Source organism: Chiloscyllium plagiosum, chromosome 3 (genome assembly GCF_004010195.1).
Source record: "Chiloscyllium plagiosum isolate BGI_BamShark_2017 chromosome 3, ASM401019v2, whole genome shotgun sequence".
NCBI classification, from domain to species: domain Eukaryota; kingdom Metazoa; phylum Chordata; class Chondrichthyes; order Orectolobiformes; family Hemiscylliidae; genus Chiloscyllium; species Chiloscyllium plagiosum.
The window spans coordinates 39,348,710-39,363,817 of NC_057712.1; the positions used below are offsets into that span (position 1 = coordinate 39,348,710).

The 15,108-nt window shown below is 40.7% G+C and overlaps 1 protein-coding gene across 6 annotated transcripts; it reads left to right on the forward strand.

Annotated features, from left to right (window-relative positions):
* Nucleotides 1-1,899: 1,899 nt before the first annotated feature.
* On the forward strand, nt 1,900-14,062 carry LOC122542581 (elongation factor 1-alpha 1). 6 transcript variants are annotated; one of them, XM_043680499.1, is made up of 8 exons: nt 1,900-1,985; nt 3,256-3,428; nt 7,495-7,674; nt 7,763-8,059; nt 8,755-8,905; nt 9,517-9,773; nt 13,359-13,593; nt 13,670-14,062. In XM_043680499.1, the coding sequence occupies exons 1-8, from the start codon at nt 1,910-1,912 to the stop codon at nt 13,792-13,794; spliced, it is 1,494 nt and encodes a 497-aa protein (XP_043536434.1). In that variant the 5' UTR covers nt 1,900-1,909; the 3' UTR covers nt 13,795-14,062. The 6 variants fall into 6 exon arrangements, with proteins under 6 accessions (XP_043536434.1, XP_043536460.1, XP_043536453.1 ...); XM_043680525.1 differs by lacking the exon at nt 1,900-1,985 and adding an exon at nt 2,252-2,379; XM_043680518.1 differs by lacking the exon at nt 1,900-1,985 and adding an exon at nt 2,368-2,455.
* Nucleotides 14,063-15,108: the final 1,046 nt, after the last annotated feature.

The following is a 15,108-nucleotide window of genomic DNA, read 5'->3' on the forward strand; positions in this document are numbered from 1 at the left end:
GGGAAGTGGACGGTTCCTGATGGGAGACAAGTACTGAACAAACAGATCATCCGGAGTATTCTGCACCGATTACACCATCAGACCCACTGGGGGGTGCAAGCCATGTGTGACACGATCCTGAGAGACTATGTATGTAGGGGGATATACACGTTAGCCCAACAAGAAATAGTCGGATGCCCCACTTGCCAGCGAATTAACAAGAAAGCCATGCGTTCTATGCCAGCTGGTGGTCAGCCTCTCGCAATTAGGCCATTCCAGAGGATCCAAATTGACTTTACAGACTTACCCCCAGTACAGAGATGGAAGTATCTGCTAGTAATAGTAGACCATTTCACCCACTGGGTAGAGGCTTTCCCAACCGCCAAAGCCGATGCACCAACCATGGCCCGTCTATTGTTAGAGAACATAATCCCGAGATATGGCATGATGGAATCTATAGACTCAGACTGCGGGACTCATTTTGTTTCTAGGCTACACCATTTGATCTGTACTGCCCTGGGTATCCAATGGAAATTCCATGCACCCTGGCATCCCCAAAGCTCGGGTCGAGTTGAGAGAATGAATGGCACGCTCAAGACCCAATTGACTAAGCTGATGTTAGAAACTAAGTTACCGTGGCCAAAGTGCCTTCCCATTGCCCTATTGAGGATATGTAGAGCACCTCGCCGGGATATCGGGGTCTCCCCCTATGAGATGCTGTTCGGATTACCATATTGGAGTAAGGTTGATGGGTGTCCCACTCTATAAGGGGGAGATGTATTTGTCAGAGACTATTTAGTGGCCTTATCCCGTTCTTTTGCAGAACTCCGGAGGAAGGGTCTCCTGGCTCAAACTCCGCCGCTCGACTTCCTCTTAGATAAGGTGGAGCCCGGAGATTGGGTACTTGTAAAGACCTGGAGGGCCGAAAAGCTCCAGCCGCAGTGGGAAGGACCGTTCCTGGTCCTGTTAACAACTGAAGCCGCTATTCGGATGAAAGAAAAAGGGTGGGCCCACGCATCGAGGATAAAGGGGCCTGTTTGTCTAGAGCGATTATTGAGAAGCGATTTTCGTTTCTAATACCCTCCATACCAGGAAACATCCTGATCAACCTCCTCTGCACCGTCACCAAAGCATCCACATCCTTTTGATAATGTGGTGACCAGACCTGTACGTGGTATTCCAAATGTGGCCTAACCAAAGTCTTATACAACTGTAACATGACCTGCCAACTCTTGTACTCAATACCCCGTCTGAAGAAGGAAAGCATGCCGTATGCTGCCTTGACCACTCTATTGACCTATGTTACCACCTTCAGGGAACAATGGACCTGAACACCTAGATCTCTGTATATCGATTTTCCTCAGGACTTTTCCATTTTGGATCTTCCAAAATGCATCACCTTGCAATTACCCGGACTGAACTCCATCTGCCATTTCTCAGCCCATCTCTCCAATCTATCTATATTCTGCTGTATTCTCTGACAGTCCCCTTCACTATCTGCTACTCCACCAGGATTTAAAGACTAGGGGACATATTTTTAAGGTGAGAAGGGCTTCAAAAAATATGTCAGGGGTAAATTTTTTACAGAGGGTGGTTTGCATGTGGAATGAACTCCCTGCCCTGTGGAAGTGGTAGATGTGCGTACAATTAGAGTGTTTAAAAGATAATTACACGAATAGGAAAGGCTTGGAGCGATATAGGCCTGGAGTAGGCAGGTGGGACTAGTTTGTACATGGACAACTAATTTGACATATTTGCTGGTGAGGTAAAGCTTTCAGGGAAAGATCAATGGGGACAAACCCTCATTACTAATAAAATATTAAAACACAAGAGATTATATGTGAGATTACATTGCCCTCACGTCTTTTTTAAAATCTTTCTCCTCTTGAAATCAGTAGACTGGGAGAAACCTCCTGGCTTCCATTGATGCATGGACGAGATCCCAGAAGACGTTAATTCAAGTGATTGGCGAAAGATGCAAGGAGGAAAATCTTTTTTTTCAGGCGGTAAGTGATCGGGGTGCGGTGGAGGCTTTCGAAAGAGAATTATATGAGGAGGAAAGGGTTTCTGGAAGGTTAGGAGGGCGTTAGGTGAGGGAGACTGGCTCTCGGTGTTGTTGCTCTTGAGGCAGCAGGGAGACATCGGGCCGAAAGGTCTCCTGCGCTGTGGATAACGTTCTCCCATTTCCCCCCGAATCCGTTCATGCGGCAGGCGAGCTCGAGCTGTTGACTTGAGGAGGGGGTCGGGGGCGGAGTCGGAGCGCGAGCCGGGTGGGGAAACGGACGGACGGACGTGTGTGGGGGGGTTGCAATTGAAGTCAATCGGCGGACCCCCTCTGGTACCTATTAATAGCCATCACGCAGCCGCTTTCCGCCTATTTGCCGAGCGCGTGTGAAACAGGTGGGTATCGGGCAGCCCTTTCGCTCGACGCATTGACCATCTGCCGGCGATAACCACCATCTGCTCCGTCGAGAGGGTGAGAAGGTGAAGCCGTGAAGGAAACAGCGGGGTTTGTGGTGCTGATGGTGCGATTGAGCTTAAGGGAATGGAAGCTGCGGGCTAGCTCCGTTAGATTTCGGCGATCGGTGACTGGTTTCGGCTCGATTTGGCTAATTCCACTGTGAATGGGGGCTCTCCGACCCCTAATATTTTGATTCCCTGTTACGGGATTTGCCGAAACAGCCTATTTTTCTCTCTCCGTCTCCGTCTGTCTCTTCTCTTCACCGCTGTTCGCGTCTGTGACATAGAATAAAACCAGAGAGGTTAGCCGACAGGTGGGCGGCGTTCCTTGTGTGTGCGCGCTCTTTATTTTGTGAAGATGTTTCTTTTGCCATTTTTCCTTTTAAACGTTGGTTATGGTGCAGCGAAGATTGAGTAAATCTTATTACTGACTGTGTGTCCAGAGGAGCAGTGGGGGAGGGAGCCGCGGCTCAGTGCCCGCCAGTGAGAAAATGGCCGGTGTGTCCGTGCGGTTATTGTCAGTCAAAATGGAGGAGAGCAACATGGAAAAGGCGGGGGGGCGTCAGAGAGGGAAAGGCAAAAGGTATCTATTATTGTAACAATTCGGAGAAATGGACAAATATGCGCTTAAAAAGGAGGGAAAGCAGCTGGAGGTCGAGAGAGGCGCTCTCTCTTCTCATTCAGAAGATCGTTGTCTTTTCGAGTAAACCAACTGACTCCTGTAATTTGAAGACATGGAGGGCTGCATCGAGTTACTGCTTTCTTAACTTTTTTTTAATTGTTGACCAATTTAACCCCCATCCCTGGTTCCTTTAGGGCTGAGGCAACATCCTTTGGCAAAAGCAATGGGTAAGGAAAAGATCCACATCAACATTGTTGTGATTGGCCATGTGGACTCTGGCAAGTCCACCACAACTGGCCATTTGATCTACAAATGTGGTGGCATTGACAAGAGAACCATTGAGAAGTTTGAGAAGGAAGCTGCTGAGGTGAGAAAGCAAGATCAACTTTATAATTGTTGTTGTACTGTTGGAAAGTTACCTTGTATGGTTCTATCATTAAAAATGTGATGAGTATGACAATATTGTAAATGCCATGTAGGATACTGAACAAACTTGCATTATAATGAAATGTCTCTTTTTAACCCTCCCACTTCAGTTGTATCCATCACTGCAACTAGACATGAAGTTACTATTCTGTTTTTGTGGATCCGAGCTCTTGAAAAATGAGAATGAAACTACCAAAGTCAATGGTAGGCTAAATTCTGAAGAGAATCCAAGGTGTTGCATCTGTAGAATCAGCAGGATTTGCACTTATCTATCTCCTTTTTTTCCTCCATTTTTGCTAAGCTTTATTATTACTGAAGGCTACTAATGTACCATATGTGGTACTGTTTTCTGGCTTTTGGGTGGAAAGAAAATAAACCTTTTGAGTATACAAGTTCTAATCCAGTAACCATTAGTAGATAGTGTTTGATTTGAGTATGATCCAAATTCCTTTGTCAATTAAACTGAAACTAGAATGAGATTTATGTCCCAATTTGTTCTGGCCTGGAAAGAGCTAGAGTGCTCAAAGGGTTAAATTGCTTATTGGTCTTGCATGACTGGAGCATTGAATTACCAGGATTCCTATACAAGCATGTTACTATCGTTGTCTTGTTTGCATTTTCTTTCTTTAGAGAAGCATCTGAATAGCAAATCCTGGAGTAGGTTGTGCTTCAAGGATTTGGATTCTGAGTAGCTATATTGATTGGGTGGTTGGCTGATCTAATCTGTGCCGTTTTTGATTATTTTCATTTTAAAAGAAAACTAATGTAAGCAAATTTGAAAATTTAAAGTTACCCTATATGGGCAGGGGAAAACTTTCAAGCATTATTTTGTCAAAAATTTGCTTATGTGTATCTAACTTAATTACATGCCTCTGACAGGTTTCTGACATGTTTGATCTTTGGTCAGGTGCAACAGTTGTAGTATACTATCAGAATAAATCACTTGGGTGTATTGAAACTTAACCAACTGTCAGCTGGTTTAAAAAAATAACAATTTAAATTATTTTTGGTAAGGCTGCATTTCCATTACAGAGTTGACTTATTACTTTGTTAGCTTGAGATTGATCTAGAATAGAGTTCAGAGGAACGCTGCTTGAAATATTTGTTGTGGTTCTGTTCGCTGAGCTGGGAATTTGTGTTGCAGACATTTCGTCCCGTGTCTAGGTGACATCCTCAGTGCTTGGAAGCCTCCTGTGAAGCGCTTCTGTGATCTTTCCTCCGGAATTTGTAGTGGTTTTAATCTGCCGCTTCCGGTTGTCAGTTCCAGCTGTCCGTTGCAGTGGTCCGTATATTGGGTCCAGGTCGATGTGCTTATTGATTGAATCTGTGGATGAGTGCCATGCCTCTAGGAATTCCCTGGCTGTTCTGTTTGGCTTGTCCTATAATAGTAGTGTTGTCCCAGCTATCCTTAGTAGCCACACATACAGATGACAAGCAACATGAATTCGACTGAGACAACACTACTATTATAGGACAAGCCAAACAGAGAACAGCCAGGGAATTCCTAGAGGCATGGCATTCATCCACGGATTCAATCAATAAGTACATCGACCTGGACCCAATATACCGACCACTGCAACGGACAGCTGGAACTGACAACCGGAAGCGGCGGATTCAAACGACTACAAATGTTGGAGGAAAGATCACAGAAGCGCTTCACAGGAGGCTCCCAAGCACCTATTCAGGGGACGAAACGTCTGCAACACAAATTCCCAGCTCAGCGAACAGAACCACAACAATGAGCGCCTGAGCTACAAATCTTCTCTCAAACTTTGAAATATATTTGAAATTCTATCTTTGCAGAATTTGTGTTGAAGTTAGGTACATATATTCTGTATAAACAGCAAACAAAAACAGTTCTCATAGTGCAGAAGGACACTGTTCAATTTGTCTCGTCATCCTGGTTTTCTTGAGAAACTTGGCTGAAACCTTTTTCTCATAACTAAAATCGCAATCCCAGAGCCATTTCTGTAACTTGTTTTCTGTGTGTTCTCTATAACCCTCCACATTTTTCAAAATGTAATGCCCACTGAAGAGCTGGAGAAGAATCACTGCACCTTAAACATTGACTGTTTTGTCTCTAGTTGCTGCCAGACCTGCTGAGTTTCTTCAGTTTCTGTTTTTGTTTCAGATTTCCAGCATCTACAGTTATTTTTTGGTTGTGTTTTATGAAGGCAGTTAACTTCCTTGCTTTTTTTATTGTATCTTAATTAAAGCCCAGGATTCGATTATGGCTTACTGACACTTTCTCAACATGCCCTACCATCTTCAACATTTATGTTCAATTTTTTTCTGCTCCTGTATGCTATTTTAGAATGATCACTTTTATATTGCTTTTAATCATTAGTCCCATCAAAATCTTTTATTTCATCTTTGTCTATACTTGCCATCAACCTGTACAGCTTTAGAGCTGTAACAAAAATAGGAACAGGAATAGGTCATTCAGCCATCCAGCGTTTTATATGATGTTGGCTGATCATCCAGCTCTGTACTTATTTCTGCTTTCCCCTATTCCTCTGTCCTAAATAGCTTACCCTGTATTGTTGAGTTGTCATTATCTTCCTTTTGGTGTTCTTCCAAGATTTGTCAATTGTAAATTTTGAATTTGTGCTATGTACGTCCAAATCTAATCAATGATACCCACGAACAGCAATTGGTTTAACACTGATCCCTGGAGAACTTCACTATTCACTGTCCTGCAGTTAGAAAAAGAAACGGTCACCATTGCTGTTTCCTATTATTCTGGTTACCATGCTGTCATTCTTTGCCCACAGGCTTCAATTTTGCTGGCAAGACTGTTATGTGACACTGTCTAATGCCTTTTGGAAGTTCTTGTATGCCACACAACCCTTAGCAAAAGCTGAATAAACTGCAGATGCTGGAAATAATTACAAAAGTAGAAATTGCTGGAAATAAGACTCAGGTCTGGAAACATTTGTGTTTTGGTCCAGTGACCCTTTTCTTCAAAATACAGTTATAAAGGATCACTAGATCCGAAAGGTTAACTCTGCTTTCTCTCCACAGGTGCTGCCAGACCTGCTGAGTTTTTCCAGTAAAGTGTTTTTTTTTCTGATTTCCAGCATTCGCAGTTCTTCTGGGTTTTGTTTGTATAGACATTTGCAAATCTGTCAGTTGAATTATGATATCATTTGCTTCTAAACTGTTCTGTTTTCAAAATGTTTGTTTCACTGAATTGAAAAGAAACAAGTAGGACTAGCCTCAACAGTAGAAATGAATAACTACTTTCACATTTTTTTTGACCCAGAAACACTGGTCTTGCCAAAATTACAACTCCTTAGGAAACCAGTGCATCTGCTGAACTTGGTTTGTACTAGCCCTTCCTTCCAAGGGAAAAGTGAACAAAAACTGTGAGAAAACACTGTTTCTTTGCTGTCTTGTCAATTCTGGATAAACCACCAATACCTCATGACATCTGGACGGTTATCTTCACATCCAATGGCCTTTGCATGAACATTGGAACCCCAGTTTCATTCCTGTGAATACTAGCAATTTTCCATGATTGATTTGTGATTATTATAAGAGAATGCGACCATTATAGTTCACAACAATTTAAGCTAGGGGCTTATTTTCTCCGATAAAAGCTAGATAAAGATGTAAGCAATATTATCTCCAACAGTTAGAACTGTTACTGGAAGTACAGGACAGATTCGAGTATACGTTTGCATTCTGCAGAAGGGGAACAGGCAGGGAGGTTGACAGAATTTCAACAGTGCAGATATACTAAGCTTTGTGGTCTTGAATCTTTGCGAAACAATAACTTATTATGGCTTTGGTATGTAAAACATTGTGACAAGTGCTGATGTAAAAATCTAGTGGTTAGTGTACAACATTAATCTGCATGACTAAGATTTGCTTTTATAATTTTGTCTTTGTAGCGTGTTTTAATTTATCAAAATCTCTGGACACTAGAATTGTTTCTATATAATTGTAGCATTCTGTATTGGCTTGCAGCAACTCTAATGTACAATAACTATCTATTCTTCCAGATGGGCAAGGGGTCTTTCAAGTATGCCTGGGTGTTGGACAAGTTGAAGGCTGAACGTGAACGTGGTATTACAATTGACATTTCTCTCTGGAAATTTGAAACCAGCAAGTATTATATTACCATTATTGATGCTCCTGGTCACAGAGATTTCATTAAAAACATGATTACTGGTACTTCTCAGGTATGTCACGTTAAGAACCACCAGGGCAACATTTTTGAAAAATGACACTAGTAAGTGATTTATATAATGTTTATTTATTGTTTTAAAGGCTGACTGTGCTGTATTAATCGTTGCGGCTGGTGTTGGTGAATTTGAAGCTGGCATATCTAAAAATGGCCAGACTCGGGAGCATGCTCTTCTGGCCTACACCCTGGGTGTGAAACAGCTCATTGTTGGAGTGAATAAGATGGATTCTACTGAACCCCCATATAGCCAAAAACGATATGAAGAGATTGTTAAAGAAGTCAGCACTTATATCAAGAAAATCGGTTACAATCCAGACACTGTAGCATTTGTACCGATCTCTGGCTGGCATGGTGACAACATGCTGGAGGCTAGTTCTAATGTGAGTACCTTTGGGACTATTGTTTTAAAAAGCTATTTCATTTGTAGCAACCTTGTGCAATCTTAAATATGAGAAGCTGCTACCTTTACTGATGGCCATGATCATGTTGGGCTAATGGGAATTTTGCCCACTGTTCAGAGACACTGGGACCCTTGGGAATTCTATTGGACCTTACCTGTGGAATTGAGTGCCTTTCAGGCAATTAAATAACGTTTCTCATGATTAGGGTCTACTGTGGTGTAGACCCCACACTGCTGCTGGCTTGGATACCATGATGATCGTGGCCCTCTATTAGGTAGATTACATCAGCACAACTCCAGTGCTAACAATGAAAAGTTGCTAACTTTTGAGTGGCAGCAGCAGTGAGGGTGAGTTGGAAGCAGGAATTTGGAGGTAAATTCAATTATCCTGCATCAACTCTTCTTACCTTACTACCAGTTAGGGAGGCGTTGCAGTTGCCAACTGATTTTGATTGAGCTTACCTAATTGTGGATGAGGGGTCAGGTCAATGTTTTCTGCATTTAACAGGAAGGTTGGAGTTAATCTAATTGAGTTTATTGCCTCTTCCAAAGTTATGTACCCTAGTTGTCTTATTTGATTTTGTGGAATCTACTGATAATAAAGGAAAATTATCCATAGGCTATATTGCTGTTCAGTAGTAGGAAGTAAACATTCAAGGTGCTTCTTTCACACAGATGACTTGGTTCAAAGGTTGGAAGATCAACCGTAAGGAAGGTAATGCTAATGGAGTTACTTTGTTGGAGGCTTTAGATTCTATCCTCCCACCACAACGGCCAACAGAAAAACCTCTTCGTCTTCCTCTGCAAGATGTCTACAAAATTGGTGGCAAGTATTACAGTAATTCAGATCTGAATGTTGTGAAGTGGCTGTTTTGAAGCAAAATATATTCTTCATTTCTCTATCAAAACTTAGTGGTAGATTTTTCCCTGTATAAAAATAATCCATCAGTGGATGTCAGAAAAGATCATTTGACAAAAGTGCAAATGCTAATTTAAAATTTTGAATACTCTCCAGTTAACCTATCTTCTATAGGTATTGAGACTAAGCAAATTCTTTCCCAATCACTGCTGTGTTTTCAACTGTGAAATTCTGAAACAAATAGCTATGATAAGCTTCTTGAATATCAAAGAAGCCTAAAGTGAGCAAACCTGTAATCCATGTCTCCTACTGAGTAAAAATAAAATGCATACCATACTTGCATTGTGGTATGATGAGAATAGGAGGGAACACAAGTAATAACTTTAGAAATAATGTGATCTGAATGATCACTGTAACCACTCAAGTAATAGTGTGGTATTTGAATCCAAGGCCTTTATTTTTTTAAGAAACAATTTTAAATGGTGATGCTATTGAACTTTGATTTTGCTAAGTGTACATTTGGGTTGGCGAGCTGGAACACTGATCTTAAAGTATGAACTTTCTATGTTCACTTGCAGGTATTGGTACTGTACCAGTGGGTCGTGTTGAAACTGGTATTCTGAAACCTGGAATGGTAGTTACATTTGCACCTGTAAACGTGACAACAGAAGTAAAATCTGTTGAAATGCACCATGAAGCCCTGACTGAAGCTATGCCGGGTGACAATGTTGGCTTCAATGTTAAAAATGTATCTGTAAAAGATGTTCGGCGTGGTAATGTTGCTGGGGATAGCAAGAATGACCCACCGATGGAAGCTGCCAACTTCACTTCACAAGTCAGTGCTTTGGCATTGTTTTCTATTAGTCCAGATTATTTACAGGATTGTTCTTTGGCATTGAATGGAAACCTGTATTGTCCCTTCATTTATTTTTAAATTTTCAGTTTTTTTTTAGTGGCAAGTTGCTATCATTGGCAAGGCCAACATCCAATATCCATCTCTAGTTCCACCAGGGAAGGTGGTGGTGAGCTACCTTATTGAACTGCTGCAAACTATATGGTGTAGGGATACCTCCCGGTGCTGTTCGGAAATAATTTTGACCTGGTGACATTGAAGGAATGGTAATAATGCTCAGTCAGGGTGGTGTATGGCTTAGTGCAGATGGCGGTGATGTTGCGGATAGAAATCACATCCAGTCACCGTTTCAAAATGCATTTTGAGGTTGGGGCAACAGAAGTTGGAATGATGACTGCTTGTATCTGAAATTTGTCAGAATCGAGTCATTATTTGGCAATTATATTAATTGAGTTTTGATGGTTAAGAAAATATTGCCTTATTATCAGGACTTTATCTATAAGCAATGATTCCTAGCAGACCTATTGACAGATATCATCTTGGCTGTATTGTCAGAATCATGGAATCCCTACAGTGTGGAAGGTGGCTATTAGGCCCACAATGTCCACACTGATCCTCTGAGTGTCCCAGGAGAAAGTGAGGTCTGCAGATGCTGGAGATCAGCTGAAAATGTGTTGCTGGAAAAGCGCAGCTTCCTGAAGAAGGGCTTATGCCCGAAACGTTCCCTGGATGCTGCCTGACCTGCTGCGCTTTTCCAGCAACACATTTTCAGCTCTGAGTGTCCCATCCAGACCCACCCATCCCTGTCACCCTGCTAATCCACCTAGCCTAAATATCCCTGGGCACACTATGGGCAGTTTAGCATGGCCGTTTCAATTTGTTTTCACCTAGCAATGTAGGCACCAGCTACAGCTGTTTTAAATGTTTCAAAGTACACATTTTGAGGCATGCTCCTCAATTTGTCTAATTACAGAATAGACCATGGGTACACTAGTGTGGCAACTGATGTAAGTTTGTTGCTGACTCCATCCAACCAATAGCAACTTCATCAGGCCTCCTAACTTTAAGCTTAGTTTTCCCCAGAAATTATGTTCACTCCATTCTGCCGTTCTGTGGGTTGCTTGTGCATCTTTAATTTTCTGGTGTTCTTTTTCAAGATGCATATATTTGCTATTTTGCACCTATGCCATTCCATTCACTTTGTTTTTCACTGTTCCCGCCTTCTCCATCATGTGTATCTTCAAAAGGTCAGTGTAAATTCCTTGTTCTGTACGACTGCATAAGGTGTTGCATCAAGTTTCTTCTTAGATTTTGTTTCCTACCTTCCTCTGTTTCTATACTGAATTACCTTTATTGATGATTTTTGTCTTCCACCTGTACTTTTTTTTGGGTTTATTGCTGCCTTTTCCTCAATCTCTTCTGGCCGCATCCCCGAATCTTTTTAATTTTGTGTGACCTGTTACACATTATGAACACTAATTAGGCAAGGACGTCTGTTATTTCATTATTGCTCTATGCCCTCAATTACCTTCCCTATCCAATATTATTTTCCTGGCCTTGGGGGAAATAAGCTCTTTCCCTCTTGGGTCTTGACTACTACTAAATTGCCAATATTTGGCCTGGAGCATCATTCACTAGATTACACTTGACAACCTTAATGTCACATTAAATATTTACTGTCTTGACTGAATTGTTCCTTATACTTTGGTAATTTACTTTAATTATCACCACCTCTAGCTGGACACTTTAAAGCATTGTCAATTATCCTGTTGATCACTAAAACTGTTGTCCTATTCGATGAACATTTGGGCATGAAAATATAATCTTCTCTTCAATGTAAACTATGTTCTTAAATGTCCCTTGCCTTCAGTAATAAATGTGAGGAGCTTCATGGATTTTTTTTGTCACAAAATTCAAGACTGGTCAACTTTTGCTGTTTCTCTCCTTTCCCAGTTCAACAAGACAAATGTGTTATGTATTATCCTCTCACCTGATGTCCTGAATCTCTTCCATCTCTTAGAGTCCACTCTCCTTCCTCTCCTATTCTGAACAAATTGCTGACCAATTAACATTCCTTTAGAGCTTTCACATTGATTACTGTTAACAGCGCCTTCCTTCCGCATTTTTAGTCCCCTCCTAAATTTACTATCATCATCAATATTTGCTATGTAGAATCAAAGTGATGAGCTTTGCAGTCATTTTTAAAGTTGCCTTGCATGTATACAACTTCAAGGCAATGTTGCTAATGCGTGGTGAGCTACATAGTATTTAAGCCACATGAGAGCACAGCACTTGATAGAACATTGGTCATCACTACTTAAATTCTCCGTTTAACCTCATTTTATTTCCCTCTGAATTTCTTGAATTTACTTGTAGCTTCTAAATCTGTGTGGTTACTTTCTCAACTCAATGTTTGAAACCTTCCAAAGAAGTTTCTGGTCCAGTAACAGCTTGAAATGACTGAGTCTACACATTCTTTTGTGATTAAAGCTGACTACTTCACTCTCCTTCCAAATCCTGTTTACTGTTATCAAGCTGTCTTAGCTTTGTCTACTCTGATCTATCCTTTTGTAGCTAGAAAATCTGCTACAGAGGATTCTCCCCTTGTTCTGTTACTTTTTCTTTCCTTGGCCCCTTTAACTTCTCATCTACATCTATACAGTTAGCTTTTGGTGATACCTTCTAAGACTACAGACCAGAAGCCATATATGTGCTAGTGACATTTGGTTCTCGCCACCACTCTCCATGGACCTCCTACTTGTCAAGCTGCATGTCTGAATAGATGGCTTCTCCAGTTAAATATTGGGAGATCTGTATAGCCAGTATCTTACAGTTCCCAACAGTTTGTTCCCTGACAGCAGTTTTCATTCTTTGTAACCAGTCTTAAACTGAGCATGATCATTCATGATCTTGGTGTTTGTATTTGATCATGTTTCAAACCTAATTTACATAATCACCGACACTGCCTATTTCCACTGGCTGCATTATTCAACTCTGACTCAGCTCAGCTTATTTGCTTAAACTTGTATCTCTAGACTTGATTATTCTAATGTGCTCCTGACCAACCTCGCATTTTTCCATCCTCCAATGTTTTAATTATCCACATCTTCATGTCTTGACTATACTATTGAACCATTGTTCTGTGCTTTTTGATCTGCATTGGCTCAAAGTCAAACAGACCTGGATTTTGGAGTCCTCTACTTTTTTTTTTGCTTTCAAATTGCTTTGTGGCCAACTGTTGCCCATATCCAATTTTCCTATGTTCTCAGTTTTACTTCTCCATTGGCAGCCATATTTTCAGTTGCTTTGCTGTCGATGTCTGAAATTCCCTCTGTAAACTCCTCTGTTTCTATGCCTTATTTTCTTGAGGTATTTATTAAATCTGTCTTTATTTTAAAAAACTTTGTGGGTCATCTGCCCTAAGATCTTTGCCTGTGGCTGTATGTTTACTGATAATTCTCTCATGCCTTGGTGCTTTAAGTATACTACGTTAAAGTTTCTCCTCTTCTGAAAAATATTTGCCCTGAAGTTTATTACAGAATGAAAACTGATTTTCTTTTAATGCAGGTAATCATTTTGAACCACCCAGGACAGATTGCTGCTGGTTATGCTCCTGTCTTGGATTGCCATACTGCTCATATTGCTTGCAAGTTTGCTGAGTTAAAAGAGAAGATTGACCGTCGCTCTGGAAAGAAGCTAGAAGACAACCCCAAATCTCTGAAATCTGGGGATGCTGCCATTGTGGAAATGATTCCTGGGAAGCCCATGTGTGTTGAGAGCTTCTCTGAATACCCACCTTTGGGTAAGTAAAACTGCATACTTGTTCACCTGCTGTCAAATTAAACTTGAATGTAACCATACTTTTAAAAATATTCCAGGTCGTTTTGCAGTTCGTGACATGAGACAAACTGTAGCGGTTGGTGTCATCAAAGCTGTTGAGAGAAAGGCTACTGGTGCTGGCAAAGTAACCAAGTCTGCCCAAAAGGCTCAGAAAAGCAGATGAATTCGAGATTTGTCGGTTGCCACTTCTTCAGCCTCCACAATTGGAAGCCCAGGTTTAGAGTGGATGATCACAGTTTACCATTTAAGCTCCATAATAAAAGACTGGTTAATCAAAATGCATCGTAAATACTTCCGAAGGAAAGGATTGTGGACCATTTCATTAATCTACGTTGTAGCAGTTTTAAGTTATTAGTTTTAAAAGCTGTACTTTTAAGTGAAAACCAACGCCTTGACAATTCTGTCATAGAAATTAAAGCTGTTAAACATGATTTTGAATCTGGTTTTCTCCATTTTTCTGAGACCATGACTCCAGAACACACTCACTTATTCCTTTTTTTTAAACTGCTTCTAAAAATTATCTTTTGTCTTTTTCCTGTTCTTATTCTTTGCCACCATTATGTTAAATGCTTTTGCATCATAACCTGTGGTAGCCTTTTATCAAACCTCTAGCAATTCATGTTTTTTTTTAACCAAACCTTGTATTTGACTTAATGATCTTTTTTGCCAAATGGTGAATAACTGTAGTGATGGAACTAATTTATAAATTCTGCTGGTTGAAGTGAAATGAATTGGCTAGTTTAAAAACACCACTGGTTAAAAGCCATTCATCTGTTGAGTTGTGCAACCACCTGCTCTTGGTTGTTGTTTATAGTTAAGATAGTTGAGGTGAGTTTTTGTGCATCAAAAATGAAAAAATTCGCAGTAAATGAAACAATTTCTCTCTGGTGTAATAATGCATTATTAAGGAGCATCAAGTGAGGAGCAATGGGGATAATAAGGGAAGGTGATGGTCTTGTGGCATTATTGCTAGACTGTTAATCCAGAGACCCATGTAATGTTCTGGGTACCCATGTTTGAATCCCGCAATGGCAGATAGTGGAATTTGAATTCAATAAAAATTGAGTGAAGAGTCTAAAGATAGTCATTGTTAGAAAAACCCATCTGATTCACTAATGTTTCCTTTTAAGTGCGGAAACTGCATCCTTAACTGGTCTGGCTTATATGTGACTGCAGAACTGCAGCAATATGTCTATCTCTTTTGGGCAGTTGGGGGATGGGCTGTGATTTGCTGGCCTAGCCAGTAGCACCCATTTCCTGTGATTAAACTAGTTAAAAGAAAACAAAGTGTACATCTCGTGAAGGAAGATGTGGAGCTAGGACAAATACTACTAGAAATCATGGTTTTTTGTTGATTTTAAAGTTGCAATTCATGACATTAACTATTGTGATAAACTGCTCAGGTTAGTGCCTTTACATCATTTTTAGGTATCTATTCTATCACTTGCAATTATTTTACTAGAGTTTACTTGAAGGC